We start from the raw sequence: 25370 nt of genomic DNA, 5'->3' as shown, positions 1-25370 counted from the left end.
TGTTGGAGGGCCGGACTATAGTAAAAACAAAAACTTTGTTTTGTAGGCCTTTAAATAAAGAAACTTCATAGCCCTGGGTGAGGGGGATAAACGTGCTCAGCTGCTGCATCTGGCCCATGGGCCATAGTTTGAGGACCCCTGGCTTAGGTTATGTATATATGATGGTATTTGTAGTTTGTTTTATTTTTTATAACGATCTCTGTGTTATTTATTCTTTGTATATGTTGTAAACTGCCTCAGTTCAGTAAATTATGACTATCTATAAAACAAAGGCCATTCTTTACATGCCTACAATGTGAAAAAGATCATTGGACTTGTATTTTAAAAACTGTTTTCATACTTATAAACTTCATGATCACTACCTTAAATATCAAAGAGAATAATTTAATATAATTAGTGGAAAATATGACTTTATATAAAAATAATATTGTTCACATTACAATAATGGGAACTGAAGTGCTCTAAAAAAACATAAATGTTTTGTCATTTCTGCAATTTACATTTTCATTAATAATAGCTTTTTTAGTTTTCAAAATACATGCAAAACTTCGTATTCCAAATTTTCTCCCTCTCTCCATACTTCCTCTGCTTCTAGACAGCAAATAATCCAACAGGTTAAACATGTGCAATTCTAAACATATTTCCATATTAGGCTGCACAAAAAAATCAGCTCAAAAGGGAAAAAATAAGAAAAAAGAAACAAAAACAAACAACAATAATATCAAAAAAGATGAAAATACTATATCATGATTCACATTCAGTCCCCATAGTTCTCTCTCTGGGTGTAGATGGCTCTCTCCAGCATATTGCTGAAAAAAGCCACTTCCATCACAAATAATCATCATGCAGTCTTATTGTGTACAATGTTCTCTTGATTCTGCTCACTTCACTTAGCATCAGTTCATATGCATCTCTCCAGGCTTGAAATCATCCTGCTGATTGTTTCTTATAGAACAATAATATCCCATAACACTTATGTACCATAACTTACACAGCCATTCTCCATCTGATGGGCATCCACTCAGTTTCTAGTTCCTTACCACTACAAACATTTTTAAACACGTGGGGCCTTTTCCTTTTTTATGATCTCTTTGGGATACAGACCCAGTAGAGACACTGCTGGATCAAAAGGTATGCACAGTTTGTTAGCCTTTTGTGCATAGTTCCATGCATTTTTCATTGTTAAATATTTTCCTTGCTTTTGTTCTGTTTTTCTCATATGATTGTTAACTTTTTGAAGATTGTATACTCTGACTATTGGTAATAATTCTCCTTTGTGCCTAGTAAGTGCCATCTTAAAAGGGAGCACTCTAAAAATGCTGTGTGTGATTACTGTAGTGATAATCATTCTTCTTTGAATATACCCAAGCTTTTTAGCGTCTTTTCCTACCAAACTAAAATGCGCATTCCTGATGTCATATGACCTATAAAATATGTTCTTGACAATCTTAATTCATTGTGACAACATAATGGCTTTTTTGGGTTCCATATTGAACTTAATTTCAAGAAAAATCTGAATATCTTTTCTCTGTCAGCTTTTATTGTCTGTCCATCTTTTATTTGGGTAATTGATCAAACCTGTGTTGAACTTAACATTTATAAACTTTATATTTATACTTATTTAACTTTTAATAATGATATCCTATTAGAATTGATTAACTGTTCAGATTCAGCAAAGCTATTTTAGATTTTTATTCTCTCATCCAATGCATTATCTATTCTTCTTAATTGTGTCATTTACAGATTTGAAGACCAATCTGTGTAGCATTCTGTTTTTGGATCTACCTCTAAGCTGTTGATGAGTTCTCTTTGGGCCTGGTCATCTGCTTGTGTTGGGCTCCCCTTAAACCATCAATAGATACTAATCACTGATGTCTGTCATTTGTGTTAGGAGGTGATTTTGTCCTGGAGCTGATTCCTTATTTCTGTCCATTAATGGTGGCAGTGTTGCAAGTTTGGCATTGATATCTATGTTGTAGAGAGTAATTCATCTTTCTCTATTTTAGGAGCCAGACTGCTGCTTTCACAGATGTCAGAATTAGAACCATGAATGAAGTTATAATGGGCATAAGAATAATAAAAATGTATGCCTGGGAAAAGCCATTTGCAGAGCTTATTACACATCTCAGAAGGTAAGTTATGCATGTTATGTGTATTGCATCCTATTTAATGATTGAATTTTCATACATTAGTTTGAATTAGTCATCTTACTGTACCAAATTTTAGTGGGTTTGGACTAAATTTAGTTCTCTTTTATTCCTCAACTAGGTTTCTTTCTGCCATTTCCCTACTCTCAATCTCACAGTAAAAGTCAGTTACATATTGTATGGTCAAAAAAAAAATTGTATGGATTAATGGATGAGCTTATCTCTTTGCATCTTCCAAAAGACTAATTTTAGAATTAAATGTCTTAAAAATTAAAATAAAAAATGTGATCAATCTGTAGGCAAGGCAGATTGCACAGGAGTCCATGACATAAAGTTATACCAGTTTATTCTATTTTTTAACACAGCTCTGGTCAATAGAAAGTTTTTAATTGTGTTGAGCTAAAATCTGCATCTTTTTTTCACTCAATGGTTCTAGTTATACCTCTTGGAACTTTGTGTAAAAAAAAAAAAGTGAATCTTTCTTAAAACATTAAACATTTGAAAACCAATTTTTCATCCAATCAATGTTTCATTCATCAAATCCCTCTTTAAAAAAAAAAAAACTTATCTAATATTTCCTTTTTCTTTAAAAAAAAAATCTGTTGGTAAACTTTGAAAAAGAATTGTAGTAGATTGGATAGAGGCACCATGATAACTGGGGTTAAAATTTTAGCTGTGCCATCTGTTTGACCTTAGCCAAGTCACTTAATCTTGTTATGCTTCTTAATCTTTAAAATGAGGAGATTGAATCAAATGACCTTCTAAGTACTTAAATGTATGAATACCCTTTTATTATCCTTCTAGTACTAAATCCTATGAACCAAAGTTGATAAAAAATTAAAGCATAATTTCTCCTTTCCTTGTTATACTTAGAGTTGGAAGAGACTTTTAAATGCCATCCAGTATAATTTCTTTCCTTATTCTGCATTTTCCTCCATTAAACTTCCCAAGTTGTGATTATATAGCTTCTCCATAAATAATTCCCATAGTGGGCAGCTCATGAAGCAATGAGTAGTAATAGTAGATCATAGGACTACTACTAATAGTAGATCATAGTTTTAGTTAGTTGTTGGAAAATTTTATTTTTCCAAAATTTGATTCCTTTATGATATGCTCACCTAATTTCAATTTAAACATGTTAATTATTTAGTTTCCTATTTGATCAATTTTCATGTAAAATTTCTAATTTGGAAGTTATGTAGGAAGCAGTTAAATTTCTATACCTTCCATTTTATCATCAACTTATAAAATTTCTGTCCCTTTAAGTGAAAACTTATTTGGTTTTATGTATAAGCTGTTTACAGTAGCTATTTTAGCTTGGAATCTTCTATCAGTAAGGAACTATTTGTAAGCTAAAGTGCTATATTCAAAGAGATACAATATCTTTGTATTTGAAAATGGCTATCTATATTATATTTATGAGTTATCTTTTACTCTCTCTTTCAGGAAGGAAATTTCCAAGATTCTTAAAAGTTCCTACCTCAGAGGAATGAATTTGGCATCCTTCTTTGTTGCAAGCAAAATAATTGTATTTGTTACTTTTACCACTTATGCACTCCTTGGAAATACTATCACGGCCAGTCGAGTATTTGTTGCTGTGACGTTATATGGTGCAGTGAGGTTGACTGTTACACTGTTCTTTCCAGCCGCCATTGAGAAAATGTCAGAAGCCCTTATCAGCATAAAAAGAATTCAGGTTTAGTAAACTCTTAACTTCTCTGAATTTGGAATGTACTTTTAAAGTATTGTGACTCCTCATTGATACAGGATCCTTGTGAATATGGTACTTTACAAAAGCAAGCTTTCTAGATAGATGAAATTTATCTAATTATGTACCAAAGCTGTTTTTTTCTTTATTATTTTAATTGGAAATCTTTCTCAGTTGGATCATACATGTCCTTGTATTCTTAAGCAGAATATACAGTATAGACTTTAATAATTTCTTGATAACTTTGTATTATTACCATTAAAGAAATCAATTATATAGTTAATGAAATTTAAATTTTGTGTCATATATGGTTTTTTTACCTTCTTTGCTAGCTGGTTGTTAGCTTTCACCTCGCCTATTTTTAATCAGTCATCTTTTTTAACCTCTCCCCTTCTTCCAACTCCACTTCTGATTTGCTGGTTTTGATTTGCTATGTATTGGTGGAAAATATCTAAGAAAAGACAAAAACTCTGAATAAGCATCTGAAGGTTTCCCTTCCGAGTGCTTTTATTGCTTACTTTAATTTAATTCAACAAACATAAGTCTCCTTTAACCACTCTGAATCTCAATTATGTCAGGTTCTAAATAGGGTATTATCTATATTACTTACATAATAAGTCTTCACATAAAGTGCATTTTAAATTGAATTTCTTGTCATCAGTGTATCTACCACACAAATTTGTCCTTCCCTACATATTTTAATCATTAGATACCACCTTCAATATGTTATTTTTCAATATATGAAGCTAACATTCCAACAGATTTCTAAATTTTGATTATGTTTGGACATGGAGGAATTCAATGCTAGCAAAAACCTTAATATACATAATGTTATAATATATTATATGTCAATATAATAAATAATATTATATCATACATTTTAAAATCAGAATGATATTAAAAATACTTTTGTACATGATTTCTCTTTAGATCATCATAAAGAGCAAGATGCTTATTGTAATTAATTATCTTTATAAAAATGTACAGTTTCTGACAGTACGCTATAGTAAGCTTAGAGAATGCCATCATAAATGAATTATATATTTCACTTAGCTTAAGTTTTAGGTTTTGAACATACAGATAAATGTTCATTTGAAAAGTTAGATAATTAATAATACATTATTCCAGATATTGGCAACATCTATATTTCATGAAATGTGTTAATTCTGTGAAAAAATTTTTTTCTATAATTTACTCTAAAAATACTCTAGAAATTTTCCTTATTTTATTTTTTGTATTTTAGGGTAATTTCTCTGTTTTTCTTTCCCTCTAGAAATTCTTAATACTTGATGAAGTATCCCATTCCAACATACAGCTACTGAAGGATGAAAAGCTCTAGTCCATATTCAAGACTTTACTGGTTATTGGGATAAGGTAAGGGACACCAAACAGAAATAACACTTGGACACTAGTATATGAATTAATTTAAAATCAAGTTTTGATAATTTCTCCATAGACTTAAATTCTAGTAGTGTGAAATTGTCTACTGAGAGATATATTCTCAACCTTCTATCTATTCTATCTCTTCAATCACTCAGCCAAATATTTTGGTGAATAGAAAGTGATTTGATACACTTAACATAGCCATGCTTTCCTAACTATAAAGTAGAGAAAAGTTTAATGAAAAACTTAATTGAGTTCTAGATCTCAGGTAGATGATGGCCAGTAATAAGTGAAAGATTATGGAAGTTTAGAGCTAGAAAGGTTAGAAGAAATTATTCAATCCAACTCCCTCATTTTATAGATGAGAAAAAAAAGGAGTGTTTAAGTCACATATCCCAAGTCCTTCTGTTAGTCCAGGATTTGAAACTCTAGGATCTATGCTACACAAAGTCAGCCAATTAAATCTAATGTTTTGAATATTGCTCACTCCCAGACACTGGATTCTTAGTTTAAATTTATGATTATAAAGTATTTGTCTATGCTAGTTCAATCAATTATGCAAGTATTTATTTAAAAATATAATATTACCAAACACGTACCTTTTATTCCTTGATGGAATGAAAAAACAAAACAATAGTAATAACAGTCCCTAACCTAATTGGGTTACATTCCATCAAGAGTGACAACATGCACTTATATAAATATATAAAAATGACATAATAATGAGAGCCACTATTTGCAGATGAGGAACATCCTCATTTTCATACTTAATAGTATGTTTTAAAATTGTTACAAGATCTTGATCTGGAATTTTAGTTTCAAATTATTAAATGTTTGTGAAGAAATCAGAATTCTAAAAGGATTCCCTGTGTGAGTGATACTCAATTAGATCAGGAATCCTTAACTTTGTCTTGGACCTCTCTACCAATCTAGTGAATAGATCCTTTTTTAGAATAACATTTTAAAATGAATAACATTTTACTTCTAGGGGAAATCCATCATATTGAAATACTTAAAAAACAATCTTTTAAGAAGTTCAGAGACTCCATGTTTAGAAACTCTGAGTTTTATAAAAATACTAAATGAGGTTATCCATGTCACAATTATGCCCCTTATTTTCTTTGTACCCGGGAAAATAGTACTGTTATTTGACCTGGCTTAAGCTTTTCCCAAGAATTTCATTAAAAAATCATTAAATTTTTATTTAGCCTTTGTTTTGTTGGCTTACCATGTGATCTCATTCACAAATTCATTTTAGAAAAAAAAGCAAAGTTAGAACTAACAATCTTAGGTAAGCACCCCAGTTTTTTCCCCCAGAAATAGACATTTTACAATATTACAGAATGCCTGTTTATAACTGGTTGTTTGTCATGCACAGACACTACCAATTAATAGGTATACTCATTGAAGTTTGGAGCCCCTGAACACAATACTTAAAATAAAAGATAAAAGGGATATCTAATCCAATCTCCTTATTTTCCTATTGAAAAAGTTGAGATGTAGAGATATAAAAGTAGAATATAATCATAATTGATATATTTGAATTTAGGTTCTCATACCCCATAATTAATGCTCCAGCTATATTGAAGCATTATAACTCCAGCTGTATTGGAGTATTATAGCTTCAGCTATAATAATAGTCTGTATTTAGGCTGCTTTTTAAGGTTTCTTTCACTCCTAATCATCATTTTCTTTTTTAATAACTGAAGTCCAGTTGTGGGTTTTTGTTTCCTATCATCATATAAATAAAACTTAATAAATAAAAATCAATAGTTTATGGTTATTTTTGAGAGACAGAACTTGAAAAATGTACTGATGCTGCCATCTAGTGGAAACAGTTGAAATAGGATGACTAAAAAATTATAATTAATATAACAACTCTGGTTATCTCTCTCACACACACACATACGTGTGCAAGTGTGCATATATATGGTTTAGAGGGATCAAATTGCACCATTTTGAAACTTGCCAAGAGTTTTTCTGATATGTAAGAAATGCCATTTTCTGGCAATTCTTGTGATGTAGTCATGCAAGTTATTATATAGGAAACCCTTCATTTTAAAGAATTTGATTTGTTATAAGCTTTTGTGCCTTGAGGGAACTCAGATGCATATGAAAAGTTATTAGACAAAGAGAACACATTTAGAATATTAAATGTGCTATTAAATCAAATATTAAGTCATTAAGGCATTAATTTAACTCACTAGGAACATTCTTTAAATGAATTTAATTTCCAAAATTTTGTATTTTGTGACTTAATGACATTTAACCATTGATATCTATTTAAATATAGAATTCTTAAATTTTGTGTCTCTTTACACACAAGTTTATTAAACAGATTATTGATTTAAGTACATTTTGGTTAATTTTCATTTGTAGGCATCAGAAATCCCAACTCTCCAAAACCTTTCCTTTACTGTTCGGCCAAGGGAATTGTTGGCTGTGGTTGGACCTGTGGGAGCTGGCAAAGTGAGTTTTAAAGAGTTTCAATGTATTGTGACTGCTTGCCATTATATTGTTTTCTGAGTTACTTTGCTATTATTCCTTGAGCCAAAAGCAAACTGTCCCATAAATTCAGTGAATCGTTTCTGAAAGGTAGGTCTTTCTGAGCCTAAAATTGAATCTCTTAAGTGCCTCTCAGTGAAGGACTCCTATTTGTTTTGTGAGGACCTGTAGCAAGATAGATGTCACCTTAGCTCATGGAAAAATTATGGTGTCCAGAGATAGTATGTGCCTTCTCAGTTGCTGGGTTCTTCTTTCCTGGAAATCTTCTGGGGGAAGAAGTTGAAGATATGGTAGGGATTAGACTAAATACTCTTTGAAGTCTCTTCCACTTTAAAATTGCAAAGAGGCCACTCTGTTAAGGAAGCTTTAATATTAGAGAAAAGCTTCTTTATAGTTAAAGCTGCCAAAAAGTAGAGTGGATTTTTCACTAGGGGTTGGAGAACCATACTTGATGGTACATTATAGTGCATATTCCTTTCATGTAATAAATAGTTGGACTAGAAGACCCTCCAACGTTTCTCCTAATCTTCAAATTATGTGATTCTGCTTAATAAATCCAGAGATTATTGGTAGCTTATTATTTTTTAAAATATTTTATAATTTTTCTGTATCCTTTCGCTTTCCCGCTCTAGCAGCAACTTTTAAAAATTAGTTGTTTGTTTTTTTTTAAGAGAAAGGAAATTACTCTTTCATCCCACCCAGCTAAACCAGCATGTGGAAAAAAGAGACATTTTATGCAATTTCCCACACCTGTAAATCCATATCTCTGTAAAGGAATGGCTATGGGAGACATATTTTCATGTTTTTTGGGAACAAGCTTATTATTTCTAGTTTAATAACTGTTAGTTTTTGTTGTTTTATGATATATACTTTTTTTGAATTTCAAAAGTATTTTATTTTGTCCAATTATATGTAGAAGTAGTTTTCAGCATTTATTTTTGTAAGATTTTAGGTTCCATTTTTTTCTTCCTCTCTTCCTTATCTCCCCACTTCCCCCAAATAGCAAGCAATGTGACATATATATTATATATGTAGTCATTTTAACCATATTTTCCTATTAGTCATGTTCTAAAAGAAAAATCAGAACAAAAGGGAAAAACATGAGAAAAAACAAAAAGCAAACAAACAAACAAAAAAGATGAAAATACTATGCTTAGATCCACATTCAGTCTCCAGTATTTTCTCTCTGGATGCAGATGGCATTTTCTATTCCAAGTCTATTGGAATTGTCTTGGACCACTGTGTTGCTGAGAAGAACTAGGTCTATCATAATTGATTGTCACAATTTTGCTTTTACTGTGTACACTCTTCTATTCACTTCTCTTAGCATCAGTTCATGTAAATCTTTCCAGGATTTTTTGAAATTATTTTGCTAATCATTTCTTATAGAACAATAATATTCCATTACATTCATATACCATAACTTATTCAGCCATTCTGTGGTATAGTCTTTAAAATTATGTTGTTGCAGTTGTGTATATTGCTTTTTTACTAATGCTTACTTTCTTTGTTAGTACAAATCTTTTTCCTGTTTCTCTGTATTCATCACTATTTATTGTTTTTTATACCACAGCAATATTTAGGCATTTCCTCCAATTAATGAGCATTAACTTTGTTTCCAGGTCCTTGTTATCACAGAAAGTACTCAGCAAATTTCTTTTGGAAAAGTAGACTCCCTAATGTTACAATTTCCTTATATAATGTACAAATACAAGCCAGAAAGAGTCATATACTTGAAAAACTCTACTTATAATTTGTACATAGATAGGACTTGAGAAAATGGTATCCTTTACCCTCTGGGGTCCCTGAAACTCTTTTGCCTACTGCTATTACTTGTGTTTTCCCTTTCTACTCATTGTTGCCTGGAACTACTCCTTCTACTTTCCCCTCAGCATATATGCTTCCTCCTTTACTCAGCTAGATTTGAAACAGAAAATGTAACTTTTCAAAGTGAAAATTTACTTTTATCATTCTCTCCCTTCCATACCCTATCTTTGTAAAACAAAACTGATCATATACATATATAATGATATATATGCATATTTTCATATATAAACTATACCTTGTATATGTATATATTTAAAACATGTTTAGGGTAAGCTAGGTGGCACAGTGGATAGAATGCTAGTGTGTACGAATGGTGTAAAATTTTACTCTCAGAAATTTACTAGCTATATGATACTGGACAAGTCATTTAATCATGATTGCCTCAGCTCCTCATCAGTAAAATGAGTGGGAGAAAGAAATGGCAAACTAATTCAGTATCTTGGTCAAGAGATTTTCCAGAGAGTCAGAAATGAACGAAATGACTCAATAGGAACAACAAAATATGTTTAATATTATATATAGCTATATATAGCTATATTTGTACTTCTCTTTTTCTTTGCCATTATCCCTCAAAAGTATCCCAGGTGTCTGTCTTTCAAAAGGTAGATAGTCTGTTTCATCATAAGAATTCTAAAATCATGACTGTTTGTTAGATGAATCAGATATTGTAAGGAAAGACAGAATTACATTATAGGTAAAAAGGAGGAAGGTGAGGAACAAGACTTTTTCAAAGGTTTTCCTGCTTCCTCCTAGATCCATTTGTGCTCCTCGATTCATGAAAATCTCCTTTTCTGTACCTGCCCCAGTTTAAAAAGGAATTATATTCTTTTCTCAAGGACCCCCAAAATAAAAAGTTATGGAAAATGCTGGTAGTAACAATAGAAAGGAATAAAGATCAGAGGTTTTTTTGGTTTTCTTTTGTTTTTTGGAACTCAAAGTCTGTTTGGAAGAAGAAAATGGTGGTTAGGATGCAAGGACCAGGGTGAATATCCCTAGGAGATCACCTTCTAAATTTCTTATGCCTGACCCCAAATCTTCTGTGGTATCCAGACCTTGCCTGCTCCCTTCAGTGACTTTCCCCTTTTCTACCCCAATTTCTATAACCTAGCGTCTGCCCTTTTGGAGCCCTTATTCAATGGCCCTACCATTGGTGGATTATCTAGCGCCAGGGGTCCTCAAACATTTTAAATAGGGGGCCAGTTCACTGTCCCTCAGACTGTTGGAGGGCCAGACTATAGTAAAAACAAAAATTTTGTTTTGTGGGCCTTTAAATAAAGAAACTTCATAGCCCTGGGTAAGGGGGATAAATGTCCTTAGCTACCGCATCTGGCCCGCGGGCCGTAGTTTGAAGACCCCTGAATTCTAGCCCATCTTCCTAGTGAGGATATTGAGGGCAATATATTCCAGTGCATGTTTGTCCATATTTTTAAAGGCATAATAAATATAAATCCAAATTCAGAGAACATAGTTTAGGGAATGATTATGATGTGAGTACATTTCCATAAGTTTTGTTGCTAACAAAATTATATTACTTTATAAAATGTCTTGCAGATAGCTATAGAATTAGTAGACCTGGAGCAAGAAAAGTTTTGTTGGTTTGGATTGTAATTTTGGGGGAGACATCTATTCCATTAAGTGAAGGACTCATGGATAGTAGGTGTTATCTGTCTCAAGGTAGAACCATATACATTTATAAGTGCATAGGATATACCTGAGGTTCTAGCCAAGAATGTCCAGGCAGTATAACTTTCAGCAAAAATAAGCCTTTTAATAAGTAAAGTGATTTTAGAAAGAGTCCATGATTGTATTTTGAATTTGTGATTCATGTAATTTATTGTTGTGTTTAAATAAGCAAATATGTTACTTTGTCCATCAAGATGTGTTCCCTTTGGCACTTTTTGAAATGTTTGTCTTACTCTTTTGTGTTGATTTTTATCATAAAAGAAAGTAAACCATTGAAAAATGCTCAGGCTGGAAAAGTATTATAGAAGGAGAAGCTGGGCTAGTGTTTTCTAATAATTTATATACAATCATTCTTCTTTTATGGTATTCTATAACTTGGTTAACTTTTTTTTTTTCAGTCTTCTCTGTTAAGTGCTGTGCTTGGTGAACTGCCGAGACATAATGGTTTGGTCACTGTAAGAGGAAAAATTGCCTATGTTTCTCAGCAACCCTGGGTATTTTCAGGAACTGTTCGAAGTAATATTTTATTTGGGAAAACCTATGAAAAGGAAAAATATGACAAAGTAATAAAAGCTTGTGCTCTAAAAAAGGTAAGTTTCATTTGGAATTGCTTGAATGAAATTTTGTACTGTTCATAAAATTTTTTTAAATTTTTTTTTGTTTTTCTATCACCAGTGAAAGTGATAGAAAAAAAGATAATTTTTAAAATTCCCCTTCTTTTATTCAAAGAATTGTCTCTAATTAGAAAGATTAAAAAAGACAGGAGGAACACTTAACCAAAACTGAATATAAATGTAATATTCCATATCGACAGTCTCCCACTTTTGCAAAGAGAGAGGTTCATTTTTTCTTTTTTTAAATGACTGTTTTGTTCATTTTAATTTATTAGATTGAAAGGACCATCTTTTGAAAAAAATTCCAGTTATTGTAAAAATATTTTTTAACATTCATTTTAAAAAATTTTGAGTTCCAAATTCTTTCCCTCCCTTCTTCTTTTCTCTTCTCCTTGAGAAGGCAAACAATTTGAGATAGATTATACATGTGCAGTCTTGCCAAACATATTTCCATATTAGCTGTTTGTGAAAGAAAACAAATTCCACCCTCTCTCCCCCCCAAAAAAAAAGACAAAGCAAGAAAAATAAAGTTTAAAAAAAAAAAAGCATGCTTTGCTCTATCCTTAGATTCCATGAGTTCTTTCTCTGGGTTAGATAACATTTTTCATCAAATGTCCTTCAGAATTTTCTTGGATCAGTGTATTGCTGAGAATATCTAATACACAGTTAGATCATTGAAAAGCAGATCTTAAAAAGTCAAAAATAAATATTTGTATTTAGGTTAATTAAAGCAGACAGGGTTATGAAAACTCGCCTTTTAAAAAATCTGTAATACTGCCTAATTTCACTAGAGGGAGGTTTTGTGTTTCTAGAGGTTAGATCAAGTTTAATAGCAAAAAGCCAGATTGAATATTTTATATTGCAATAAAATTTTAACAAAATTAGTGATTTAACAAAATTGCTGACAATCATAGTATTATGAAAATAAAATAGAAAAAATAGAAGATAGCTTATTGTGATCCATTTCTTTGGATTAACAATTTTACATACTGTGTTTTTATGGATTTAAAATTCAGTGAATAATAGTCCTAAAGGGCTCTTTCCTTTGGGGCTGGACAATGCAGTCTGGACATCCTACTGTGCTTTTATGCTCTCTATGGAAAGGATTGGGCCTGAATTTCAAAGGTATAGTACAGAGGATATTAGGCTAGCTTTGTGAAGAAACATTTTGTTTGCCTGGTGACTTTTGAGTATTGTGGAGAATAACTGTTGAGTAGCATTTTATAGCAATAAAAAGGTGAAGAGAGGCTATTTATTTTATTAGATTCTCCTTGACTTTTTTGCTTTTATTCAATACAAACTTTACCTTGATACTTACTTCTAATTAAATAATTAAGATATTCCATAGAAAGAGAGGAAATAATAAACAAAAACAGAACATTGAAAGAGAATGAAATAGAGTAATAGAGTAAAGAAAGAATTTTTAAAAATTAATAATTAATAATGTCTTTACTGAAGAAAACTGCCACTATGTGCACTCTGCTAAAATTATGGTGCAAAAGCATATTTAAACAGATGGAGCTGAGACCCCTATATTGCTATAAAAATTTTTTGTCATAATTTTTGTCCCAATACAAATACTTACTAATTTTTATGTAATATTTCAAGATTTACAAAGAACTTTTACAATTTTATGAGGTAGGGTTGTGAGTTGAGGCTATTCTCTTTTTTTTTTTTTTTTTTTTTTGATGGATGGAATTGAGGGACTATCAAGAATGTTTGATTCAGTCCTTGAGGACATTAGAACATTATGTGAAGCAGAGTGGTTGAAGAAGAGAAGAAATGAATTGAAAAAGGAACAGTTAGGGATTGGCACATTTTATTATTTTCAAATCTATTTTAATTTCAAGGCCTTCAGACTTTAAAGATAAGCTTACTTTTTATAACTAAACAGTAGCTTCTGGTCTTTGAAATAATAACAATAATAGCTATATCTAGTACTTTAAAGTTTTCAAGGTGCTTTACAAATATCTCATTTGATCCTCATAATAACACTAGGAAGTATATACTACTATCATCATTATTTTACAAATGAAAAAACTGAGCATTTAGGGTAGGTTTCTTGCCCTGGGTCTAGTGACTAATAAGTGTCTTAGGGTAGGATTTGGATCTAGTGACTAATAAGTGTCTTAGGGTAGGATTTGAATCCAGTTATGCATTTAGCTGCCTATGTAATACTGACCATTGTAAATCATCATTATTCCTTCATCCTACCTTTGAAAAAAGCTCCCACTCGTGACTTGTGGCTGGGACAGGATGCATGACTCTTTGGGTGGATCTGCATAAACCATTGCTTTGGTTCAATGTTTCATTATACTTCTGTATTTTCTTACTGAGACCTTAGTTTGTACTAAGAAAATGTTCTTGATAAATGTTTTTAGTTCATTTGTTTGGCTTCAAAATTAAAGAAATACTTAGAATTTTCCAGACATTATCTAAATTTGTGAACTCTCCATGTTTTCAGGTCTTTAAAATGAAATTTCCTCTACCTTTTCTATTTCCAGGATCAGAAATGATTTATGTGAGCTATACAAACTGAATTACTACAATTTTAATGTTTTTAATTTTATTTGACCATATCCTGATTTGTTTTAGGACCCAGGAGCTAATCACTATCATTCAGTAATTTTAAATGAAAATTCAGTATTTTAATTCTTCTCTAGAGTTCTACCTGTAGTGACTATTCATTTTGAATTTTCAAAGAAGTTGCCAACTAGCATTTACTAAGCACTGCAGATACAAATAAAAGAGAAAAGATGGTTCCTGTCCTCAAGAAAATTATAATCTAATGCCATTTGCCTGCCATACTGCTGACCTACTTCTTAATTTAGAAGTGTTACTAATTAGCAATATGCTATGGTAAATAAGTACACCAATAATTTTGCTCTGAAACAAGAGCTGTCTATTTTTTTCCTAAACTTTATTTTATTTTTAATATGTGGAATGAAACAAGTATTTCCATAGCATAATATAATAAAAAAGATGATTTTCCATGTAACTGAAAATCAGTTATATACAGCTTGTCATTCCTTTTAAATATAGAATAAAATTATCATGTAAATTTCTTTTTTCCCCTTTGGCCCTAGAAATGGCTACCATTAGATACATAGGTATGTATACATAAAATGATACTTTACATCCATTTATCATTCTTTGTAATTTCAGTTCTTTACTACCACAAAGCTTTCTTTCTTTTTTTTTTAGAATTTTAGAATATGTAGGTATCCTTAACTGCCTATTTTCAAAACAAACTTCTTGTATTCCTCTTCAAACACATGTATATTTGCAAAACATAACACATATTTTGTTTTCATTTTTATCAACCAAGAATAGAATGAATAGAAATTAGTAATGTGTGTTCCTCTTTAGATTCCTTTTATTCTCTCATTGTTTAAAATAACACACAGATTCCAATACAATTTTAAGATAATTTGTAAGCATTTCAAAAGCCTGGCATTTCCCTGATATTTTGATTTTTGGCAAACTGTCATAAATTCAGTGAAAACAAGTGCTAAGAAATGATAATTAAAAACCTGATTTTAGCTGCATCTTCCACTAAGCAAACACTAAGAAAACTTCATTTTTTAAATTAATTATCATCAGAAGTTCTAAACACATTTCAAAACCTAGTATAGTAAATGCAGCTAATTCTGCATGCATCCAACTACATGTCTAAGAATGTGCTAGCATTACTTAAGTTTTTGTGTTGTAAGAGATTTTTATGACTTGGTAACATTAGCCCATGTTGAAATTCCTTATGTTCTTATGAGAGATGAAAACACCACATTATCTTATATTCAATCTATGTATAATATTTCATCCCTAAGCACTTTTCAGAGATATATAGGTAATACATATTCAAAAGTTTAGCCTTGATATATTCCTGCATTTAATCTTCCCCCACATATAATACTTGAATTTGAAAATACCTCTGGAGACCCCATAGGTACAGTGTAACTTCCCACATTTACTATATTCCTGCCAACTCTGACATTTTTCTTTTCTCAATGCCCCAGAAAATTGTAGAATAGTCATCGTTGTATCTTTTATTTTTTCTTCTGTGAATCAGAGATGACTATACCATTTTCCCCTCCTGATTTTTGTGAGTAATAGCAAATAAAAATGATCATAAAGCACTCTGGCAACATAAAAGATTAGGTGATAAGAAATTAGATAGGGAGACTAGTTCATTCATGATTTGGCGTTTGAAAGTAGAAGGAATAGAAGTAATACATTTCCATTTGTTTTCCTACTGTCTCTGTTTTAGATAAATGGGTGATTTAATCATTGGAATCTCTGTCTACTGACATAGGTTGCTTCTTGGTGAATCACCAGAAATATAGAGTAAATAATCAGAATTAGGATTTAACTCTTGACTGTGCTACTGTGTATTCTTGGTTAAATTTGCCTGTTTCCTCATAATAACAGTGTTTACCTTATAGAGTTTTTGGAGTATCAAGTGAGATAATATTTGTAAAGTATTTAGCACAGGATTTCTTTCTTTCCCCAAATGTTATAATTATTTTCCTTTCTTTCTCATAGGATTTACAGCTTTTAGAAGATGGTGACTTAACTGTGATAGGTGATCGGGGGACTACACTAAGTGGAGGACAGAAAGCTAGAATAAATCTAGCAAGGTAAATAATATTTTAGTAATTCTTTTTTGGGGGAGAGGGGGATGTAAGAGCCAAACTATGATTTAGCTGCTACAGGAGTGTCTGAAAGAAAAAACTCCTACCAGTGGAGATAGACAATTTAGTTTTGAGACTGGGGCAGTGAGAGATGAAAACTGATATATTTTGTGTGTCAGAGATGGGATTTGTACCCATTTCTTCCTGATTTTTGAGACAGATTTTCTTAACTAAAGACCATATTTTCTTTCTCAGGTTATTACTTCCACTGTTGTTCTGGCTTTATTTCTTGGAATAGGGAATACAGATTACGGGGATTATAGATGTATGGTGTAATAAAAAGAAGAGACAAGGAGCCAGGAGATTGGAGCAGTAGGAGCCTGGATTTGCTATTTGCTAATTTGGTCTCATCTTAAACTACTCTGATTATATGACTAGGTTTTACTACTCTTTAATTGTAGGCAAAAAGCAGTCAAATTTACTTAATTTTATTGAGTCTGATATGTCTTGATTCTTTTAGAGCAGTTTATCAAGATGCAGATATCTATCTCCTTGATGATCCTCTCAGTGCAGTGGATGCAGAAGTTGGAAGGCATTTATTTGAACAGTAAGTTTTTGTTTTGAAAAGAATTTGTATTAGATTTCAGTGATCTTCTAAGATTATATTTGGGTAACATTCTGTTGGGCATACCCGAATTTAAAAAAAGAATAACATTTCTTTGTTTTAGGAGTAGTTTAGAATTTTTTTTTTTTTTTGCTTTCTTTTAATCTAGAAAAGGTGTAACAAGGGTTAAATTGAATATAAACTTAGGTGTTTTTCTGACCTAGAAGTCATGATCTAATTTAAGACATATAACTTGTTTTTAAATCTCTTTATCATTTAAGAAAGTGATAGCCTTGTTTACTGTCTCATGGAGGGAGATAGGGAGAGAATTTAGAATTCTAAATAAAAAAAAGAATGTTAAAAATGTCTTTACCTATAATTGGGAAAAAATAAATTTTTTTAAAAAGGGAAAAATGATAATCAAGGAATGTCAATGGACTTCAGGGATAAAATAATGAATTTGCTTCACTTACATTTTTAACTGGAATAAGTAAGGATAAATTACTAAACTGATGAATTTGTTTCCATTTATATTTGTAACTGGAGTGGGAATAAGTTAATAAAACATACTATAATATCACCAGTACTCTTCCAGCTAAATGCCATCCCATCTCATCTCTCTTCCTTTTTACTGCTAAACAATTTGAAAACTTCTCAACCCCTGAGATGATCATTTCTTCATCATTACCTCTCTTCCTCCTCCTCCTCCTATTAGTGATCTTGCTTTTCTGCCTGTGTCTTCCTAATCGCCAAAACTCTGGCTATTTCTAAGTCCCCATCCTGCTTGACACCTTTGTAGCAATTGGTTCTCCATTCTTCTAGAAACTTTATCTTCTCTTGATTTTAGAAAGACTACCCATATTGTCTCTCCCCTCTTTCCAGCTTCTCTTAACACTGTCTTTTTTCCTGTATCCTTTTATTCTTCTTAATCCCTTAATCGTAGGTATTTTGCAGGGTTCTTTCCTTAGATTGGCTTTGTTCCTTTTCCCACATTCATTTCCATGGCAGTCTTGCTCATTTTCTTGTCTTCCCCAACTATTTCTGTACATATGACTTCAGCTCTTAGCAGCTTAACAGTTGGACATTCCTATTGATATCAACTAATGGCATCTTAAACTTGTTATGTTGAAATCAAAGTCCATCATCAATCTTTCTTAGTCCATTCTTGCTCCTGACTTCTTATTTTCATTGAGAATACTGCTAGTGATTAAGATTTGTCTTCTCATATTCATCTTTGAATTATCCCTCCTTCAAATATCTAGTCAGCCAAAGTCTTTTCCATTCTTTCTCCATAAATTCTCTTGTAAGAGGTCATGTTGTGATGGCAGTGATTGCCTTGGAGTTTGGAGGCCCTGCATCCAAGTACCACAACTTTTTCAACCTGAGAAGTTCACTTAATCACTCAATGATCCAAGCATCTCTCTAACACTTTAAGTTGGAGAGCAGGTATTGATCTGTGATACTAGGAAGAGATCTTTCTCAAGAGTTCTCTAAATTCGATTTAGTTTAAGAAAATAATGAAATCTTTCCCAAAACAATCTCAGGATCTCCTGCATCTGTTCTCTTTTCTTTATTCAGATGGCACTTCCACGATCTTGACCCTTATCCCTTCCTTGCCTGGATTCCCTCTGCCATGACTTCCTGAACTAAATTGGCTTTGTGATTTTTTTGATCTAGCGAATGTGATTTTATTGGTCTAGGATTCTCATGAGGAGGAAATTGCCATTACCAAAATTGTTAAGCTGCTCTGCAATTTATAATCCTAGGGAGACAGGGAAATATAATAGATAGAAAACTGATCTTAGACTCAGGAAGTACTGGGTTCCAGTTCTATATCTTATCAATTGACTATGTGATTTTGGACAAGTCATGTACCCACTTAGTGTCCCAGGCAGATGCTTAAGAACATATTATATGTAATAATAAGTATGTACATTGGAGCCAGGTTGTGAATGCAAAGGAGAAACCATCAGTGATTTTATGTTGCTGAGTGATAAAGTAAAAGCTTCTTAATATTTAGAGAAAATTCACTCATCCTCTCCAGGTAGTTATTAACTCAGTTTTTCTGACATCATGCAAATGTTAGATTAATTTGGATCATAAAATAGGGATCTTACTTTCCAATGTGACTGGCTAAGAACAAATTCATTATTGTCATTAGAAAAACAACTCAAATTTCTTGACCTACTGACTGGGTCTCTAGGGTCAGTCTTGTGTACAAAGGCAGGCACCTTAATTGCTAATTGTAATCATGCCCATCAGAAAGCCTTTCCTGCATATCTCTAAACAGAAGGGGTATTTATAAAGTTTTTGAGCAACTTTAAGCTTTGATAACTTTAGATATATACTTGATAAAAGTATGCATGTTCCAGCTCTTGTTTGCTAATCAAAACCACATTCTTTGTAGGAACCTAAAGCTGAGATCATGAATGTAATTTGTAAAATCACTCAACAGCAACTGGAGAATGGTTTCAATGAGTTAGAAAATTGGATTGAACAATGTATCATGAAAGATGGCGGTTTTGTTGTAGCTCAGAAATGTTTTGTTTTAAAGATGAAACAAATTTGCTTTCATTTACTATTAACTGTATTTTCTTCTGTCATGGCCATTTAAAATTGGGCAAGTTTTAACTACATATTACTAAAGAGATGGTTACATTTTATCAGTTTCCAATATCTTTTGAAGGTATGGAGAAATGAATGGTAATTCATGCATTCCCAGAATATTTAGATCATATGATACCAATTCAGTTTTTACTGAATCATAAAACTATAAAGTTTTAGTTTAAAAAGTAGAATCCTCGCCTTTCTCGAGTTTTTCCTTCCATTTTTCCACTATTCTTTTTTTCCTCCCCTTTTCTTTTCCCTCCTTCCCTTCTTTCCTTCTATCCCAACATTTTATCAATTTAAGGGTAATAAAATACCATGCAAACTTCCATCTATCATTTCTCATTCTTGCTACATTAATCAATAAGCATTCTCAATGAGTTATCATGTATTAATTAGGCACCATGCTAGTGCAGGGGATAAATGATAAACTCAAGCCTTTTCCTGCAAACTACTACTGTGTCCTTCATTTGAATCTTTATTCAGAAGTCATTTGCAATTGACTATAATAAGATATATTTTTTATATGACAGTATATAATTAAAAATAATCTGATATTTTCTGTTGTGTGAGAGGCAAAAAGTAGAAATCCAAGAGATATTTTTGAGTTAGAAATAATAAAACAAATCCTTTTGATAGAGTGAATGCAAGGAGGAGTTGAAGGTGATGCAGAGATTCTGCATTTTGGGTGATTGGAACAATGTTGGTACTCTTGCCAGAAATAGGAGAGTTGAGAAGAGAACTGGGTGTGAAGGGAAAAGATAATGATTTCTGTTTTGGACATCGAGTAGTTGGCCAGTATTTATTAAACGTTTATCATGGCCAGCTGTCTAGCGATGTAAAGTCAAACAATGAAATAGTTCCTGTCTTCAAAGAAGCTTTCCTCTATCAGGAAAAACAACATATATTTACAAAAGTATATGAAACATATGAAAAAATCATTATTAAAATGTTTAAAGAGAAAGCAAAAGAAAAGACTAATGTTCATTGTGTAAACTGAGGAAACAAGAAATTTTAAGAAGTTGAGGTAAAGTGAAAGAATATTTATTGCCTGGAATATAACACAGAGAAAGAACATTTGAAATTTGGGTTGTCTACAGCACATGAATTTTGAAATGTCCTTTTCTGTAGAAAGTCCATTATATCAAAAACAACTTTCACATTTTTCCAGTTGCTGATTCTAATATCAACTCTTTCCTGCATCATTCAGAATTTGACTGCTGTGTTGTACTTTGCTATATTGTCTGTGGAAATTAAAAAGGTATCTTTGCCATGTTTCTCTTATTTTGTTTTATGTCCTTTATCTTGACTTTTCTAGCTGCATTTGCCAAACCTTGCATGAGAAGATCACCATTTTGGTTACTCATCAGTTACAATACCTCAAAGCTGCATCCCAGATTGTGATACTAAAAGATGTAAGTCAGTAAAAATTTTTCTCTTAAAATTCTTTGTTTTAGTACTGGTGGGCTTTTGGGCTCTGAGTCAGGAAAATCTTGAGTCCAGGCCTATATAGGCAATTTACTAGCTGTATGATTCTCAGTATATCACCAGTTTCCTCATCTGTAAAATGAGGTGGTCATTTTAGATGTCCTTTTATCATCTTTTCTGTGTTTAAAAGTTGAATGTTATAGATTTCTTCCAAGTTGACTTGTTTACTTTGTTACTTCAGAAAATCTATGATTTGCCTAGAAGAATTCTTCACCAGGGATACATCTTGATATGACTTTTCCAAATTTAGCATTTCTTCTGGTATCAGTTTATCTTTTTTCTCCCCCAGGGCCCATTATAGGGAAATTATTTGAGGTATTGTAGGCTTTGAATACTTAACCTATCTCTTCTTTTGAAAGCATTTTGTAATAGCCACAGAATATATTTGGTTCCTCTGATATCTCATAATTCACGTACAGTAATAGAATAAACCAAATGTATTTATTAAAACATTTACAAATCGAATGTGGTAAAGAAAGCTGGTTATTCTTATTAAGTCCTTACCAATGATAAAGCTCCTGAAAAATCCTGGCTGTTATATTCCAAAAATTAGCAAGTTGTGACAATGAGTCCTTTGTTGAATATATCTTTTCAGAAATAGACCTGTTTAATTTTTCTCCATCACAATATTATAGAAATTTACCAGAATATTTACTAGTATAATAGTAAATATTACTAGTATATTTTTATTGATGAGTAAATTGAACTGAACATTTTCTTTCTCTCTTTTTCCCCTATCATAATTTAATGAAGCTTCATGCTTCAGGTTCATGTAGACAAATGTTCCACTGTTTTAAAAAAAGGTTAAACTATTACCATTTTAAAAATATGAATATTTATTATAGTTTTCAGCAGATTTATTATATCCAGTTTTACAGTTCTTCCATGGTCTTTAAAAAATCAAAGTTTTCTCTAGAAGTTAAATTATTAATACATTGTGGGAATTGTATTCATTCATAAGTCCTAAATCCTCTCTGTTTGCATCTGCATCACAAAGGGGCTAAGAGGGTAAGATATTAAGAGATATTAAGAGATATCAGATGGATAGATTGGTATTCAAAGACTTTAATTATCTGCTCTTCTCCCCTTACCTTTCCAGTCTTCTTTCATCCTTTATATCCCTTCTAGGTACTCTTGGATCCAGAGACAGTGACTTCCTTGCTGTCTTTATAAATGTCCACTAAAACACCAATCTAACCATCTAAAATGATGGTTCCTGATGGGATTAACTGAAATGTCTGCATAGATTTTGTACTATATTTTGACTCTTTAAGTATGCATAATCTTTTAATATTTACTGTTAAATAGCCAGTTCTTGATGTGACTTTTTTTTTTTAGATGTTGTAACTTAACAAGGTGCTCATCAATATTACAGTTATAGAATCTTACTACTATAGGAATGTAGAAATAATTTGTACATGTTTCTCTGATTTTTAGGAAACTGAGTCATAGAGTGGGCAAATTATTTGCATCAGACCAAGGTCTCTTGGCTCTCAGTCTAGTCCTTCCCCTCACTCAAATTCCACACTTTCCAACACTTGATCAGAGGTTCTATTAGATAATCAGTCTGTTCCTAAGGATAAGATTTGTGGAGGGATTGTTTCAGTTATAGAATTTGTGTCTTTACAACCTTGGACAATCCTAGAATATAGTCATTAAATGTTTATTAAGCACTTACTTTCTGTGGTGTTTTGCTGAGCCCCACTCTCAAGATGTGTACATTGTAATGGAGGAGTCAACATGCAAAGAATTTTGTATGAACAGAATGCATATACACATATAGAAAGACAGAGATCTTCAGCTGAGATTTAAAGGAAGCTAGGAAGCAGGGATGAGAAGGAAGAGAGTTCTATTTATCAGGAACAGCCAATGGAAAAACCCAGAGTGGATACCAGAATATCATTTATGAAGAACAGCAAGAAAGTCACTGTCACTGATTTAGGATGTAAAGGTGTAAGAAGGCTAGAAAAGTAGGGTCAGAAGGGCAGGTAATGAAAGGATTTGAACTTCAAACAGGATTTTATATTGGATCTTGGAGGTGATAGAATACCAATGGAGTTTTTGAGTTGAAGAGTGATCTAGGTAGACTTTCTACTTTAAAAAGATCATTTTCATAGTTGAGTTGAATGGGGAGAGAGACTATTGTGGTTGGTTGACCAGACAGTAGGCTGTTGTAACACTTTGTAAGTGTGAGGACATGAGGATATTCATCAGGGTGTATAGAGAATGGGGAGTTGAGGAAAACACAAAAAAAACTAGGCAGAAGAGTATATCTAGAAGGGAATGGTCAGCAGTCAAAAAAGCTGCAAATAGGTCAAGAAGGATGAGGACCTTTGGATTTAGTACTTGGTTGACTATTACATTAATGAGTTAGAGACTGAAGTTTTGGCTACTGATGTTATCAGAATCCAGACTATAGAGAGTCAAGAAGGGAATGAGAGAAAATAAAGTGGAATTATCTATTGTGATCAGCCTTATCAAAGAATTTAGCTACAAAAAGAAGAAAGGTGGTGTGATAGCAAGTGGGAATGGATGGATCAGTGAGGGTGATTACTGAATTCTTATTATTTCACTTTGAGTATTTGTAGCCCGGAGAACTTATGATCATATATACTACATGTTTTGGTTGACTTGTAACAGCCAGACATATCTGTACATGATAATCAAGTGGCGCTTTTATATCAATAAATATTTTTTAAGTGCCTACTTTTTTGCCAGGTACCTGTTTACAAATAGTGTATATAAATACAATAAATGAAACATTGAAGCACACATTCTAATAATTAACACAAATTATTTATAAGTATGTACTGAATAAACATATTTAGTAGGTGTATATATATATACTAAATAGTTTTATATATATATACGTACTCAAATACATACTAATATTGAGTGAATTAATAAAAATAATATAAATTAATTAAGTATAATTTGTGAAGGAGGCCATTAACAGTTGAGCAGGATTGGGAACTGCTTTGTATAAAAGGTAGTACTTGAGTATAGCTTGAAGGAAGAAAAGAAGTAAATTTTAGCCCGAAAGCCCTGCCAGTACAAAGGTACTGAGATAAGAAATGAATTTAAAACAGAAAATTGATTTGGCTAGATCATGAAATATAATAAAACATGAGTTGCTTAATATACTTATAACAAAAGCATAGGAAAATGGCAATAAAATCCATCTTAGGGTATAATAGTAGCTACATATAGATTGAAAGTCACATGCATCCATTAGGAATTAACTTGTTCTGTGTTAATCTGGGAGATACTTAGAACAAAGCTTCTTAAACTGGGGGTTATAACCCCATATGGGGCTGCATAACAGAATATGTTGATCATAAAAATTATGATTTATTATTAGTAAATGCTTGATTTGTGTATCTATTTTATATACCAATATCTAAAGGTTGCATAACAATTTCTTGTGCAATAAGGGATCGTGAATGGAAAAAAGTTTTAAGAATCTCTGCCTTAGAATATCTTACCTAATTCCATTCCTCATTATTTAGTTGAGGAAAACTAAGATTTAGAGAAGTTATGTGCCTTTCTCAAAATCATGTAAGTAGTAATTATTCAAATCAGACTTTGAAAGCCAGCTCTTCTTTAAATCTAGTGATTTTTCCCTTTGTAATGAGACATTTTACTTTGTTCTTATTCATCTAGGCCTTTCTCTACATTACTTTGGGCAAATGGGATCATGTCAGGCAGAGGTCTCAAACTAACAGTGTCATGTAGTGGAAAGAATACTGGATTTGGAATTTGAAGACCTGCAGTCTTCTCTTGGCTCTGCCACTTACTGCCTGTCTGTTCTTGAGTAAGTCCCCTAACCTCTTAGGGCCTGAGTTTTCTTCATTTGTAAAATGAGGGGGGGCAGACAACAATGATGATAACTTGGGGAACTTCAGCTCTAAACTTATATTCCTAATAGTTCTTAAAAACCAGACCTAGTCATTCACAGTCCCTCTTATTTGCTTCTTTCTTGCTTATTAGTAGCGTGCAGATAAATGACAAGTTCATGTGTACCAAAATTAGATATTATAATAAGGTAGAAGGAATGGGAGTAGATGGTTATGACTTTATTTATTTTCTTAGTCTTTGCTTCTGAAAATTTGAAATGTGTGGGGTACTGGTACGACCTCCATCATACTTGGCAGATTGTTAGTTTTATTTTCT

At 32.0% G+C, this 25370-nt stretch overlaps 1 protein-coding gene across 1 annotated transcript in view; it reads left to right on the top strand.

Moving 5' to 3' along the window:
• ABCC4 (ATP binding cassette subfamily C member 4) overlaps positions 1 to 25370 on the top strand; it is a 271583-nt gene that overhangs the window by 92695 nt on the left and 153518 nt on the right. Inside the window, 9 exon segments of the mRNA XM_051984011.1 lie at positions 2007 to 2132; positions 3594 to 3843; positions 5129 to 5180; positions 5183 to 5229; positions 7618 to 7707; positions 11652 to 11843; positions 16410 to 16504; positions 17019 to 17105; positions 21028 to 21124. Coding sequence (XP_051839971.1) covers positions 2007 to 2132; positions 3594 to 3843; positions 5129 to 5180; positions 5183 to 5229; positions 7618 to 7707; positions 11652 to 11843; positions 16410 to 16504; positions 17019 to 17105; positions 21028 to 21124 — 1036 coding nt within the window.

Source organism: Antechinus flavipes, chromosome 3 (assembly GCF_016432865.1).
Source record: "Antechinus flavipes isolate AdamAnt ecotype Samford, QLD, Australia chromosome 3, AdamAnt_v2, whole genome shotgun sequence".
Lineage (NCBI taxonomy): Eukaryota > Metazoa > Chordata > Mammalia > Dasyuromorphia > Dasyuridae > Antechinus > Antechinus flavipes.
The sequence above is the reverse complement of the archived record's forward strand: the minus strand, read 5'-3'. Positions and strand labels throughout refer to the sequence as shown.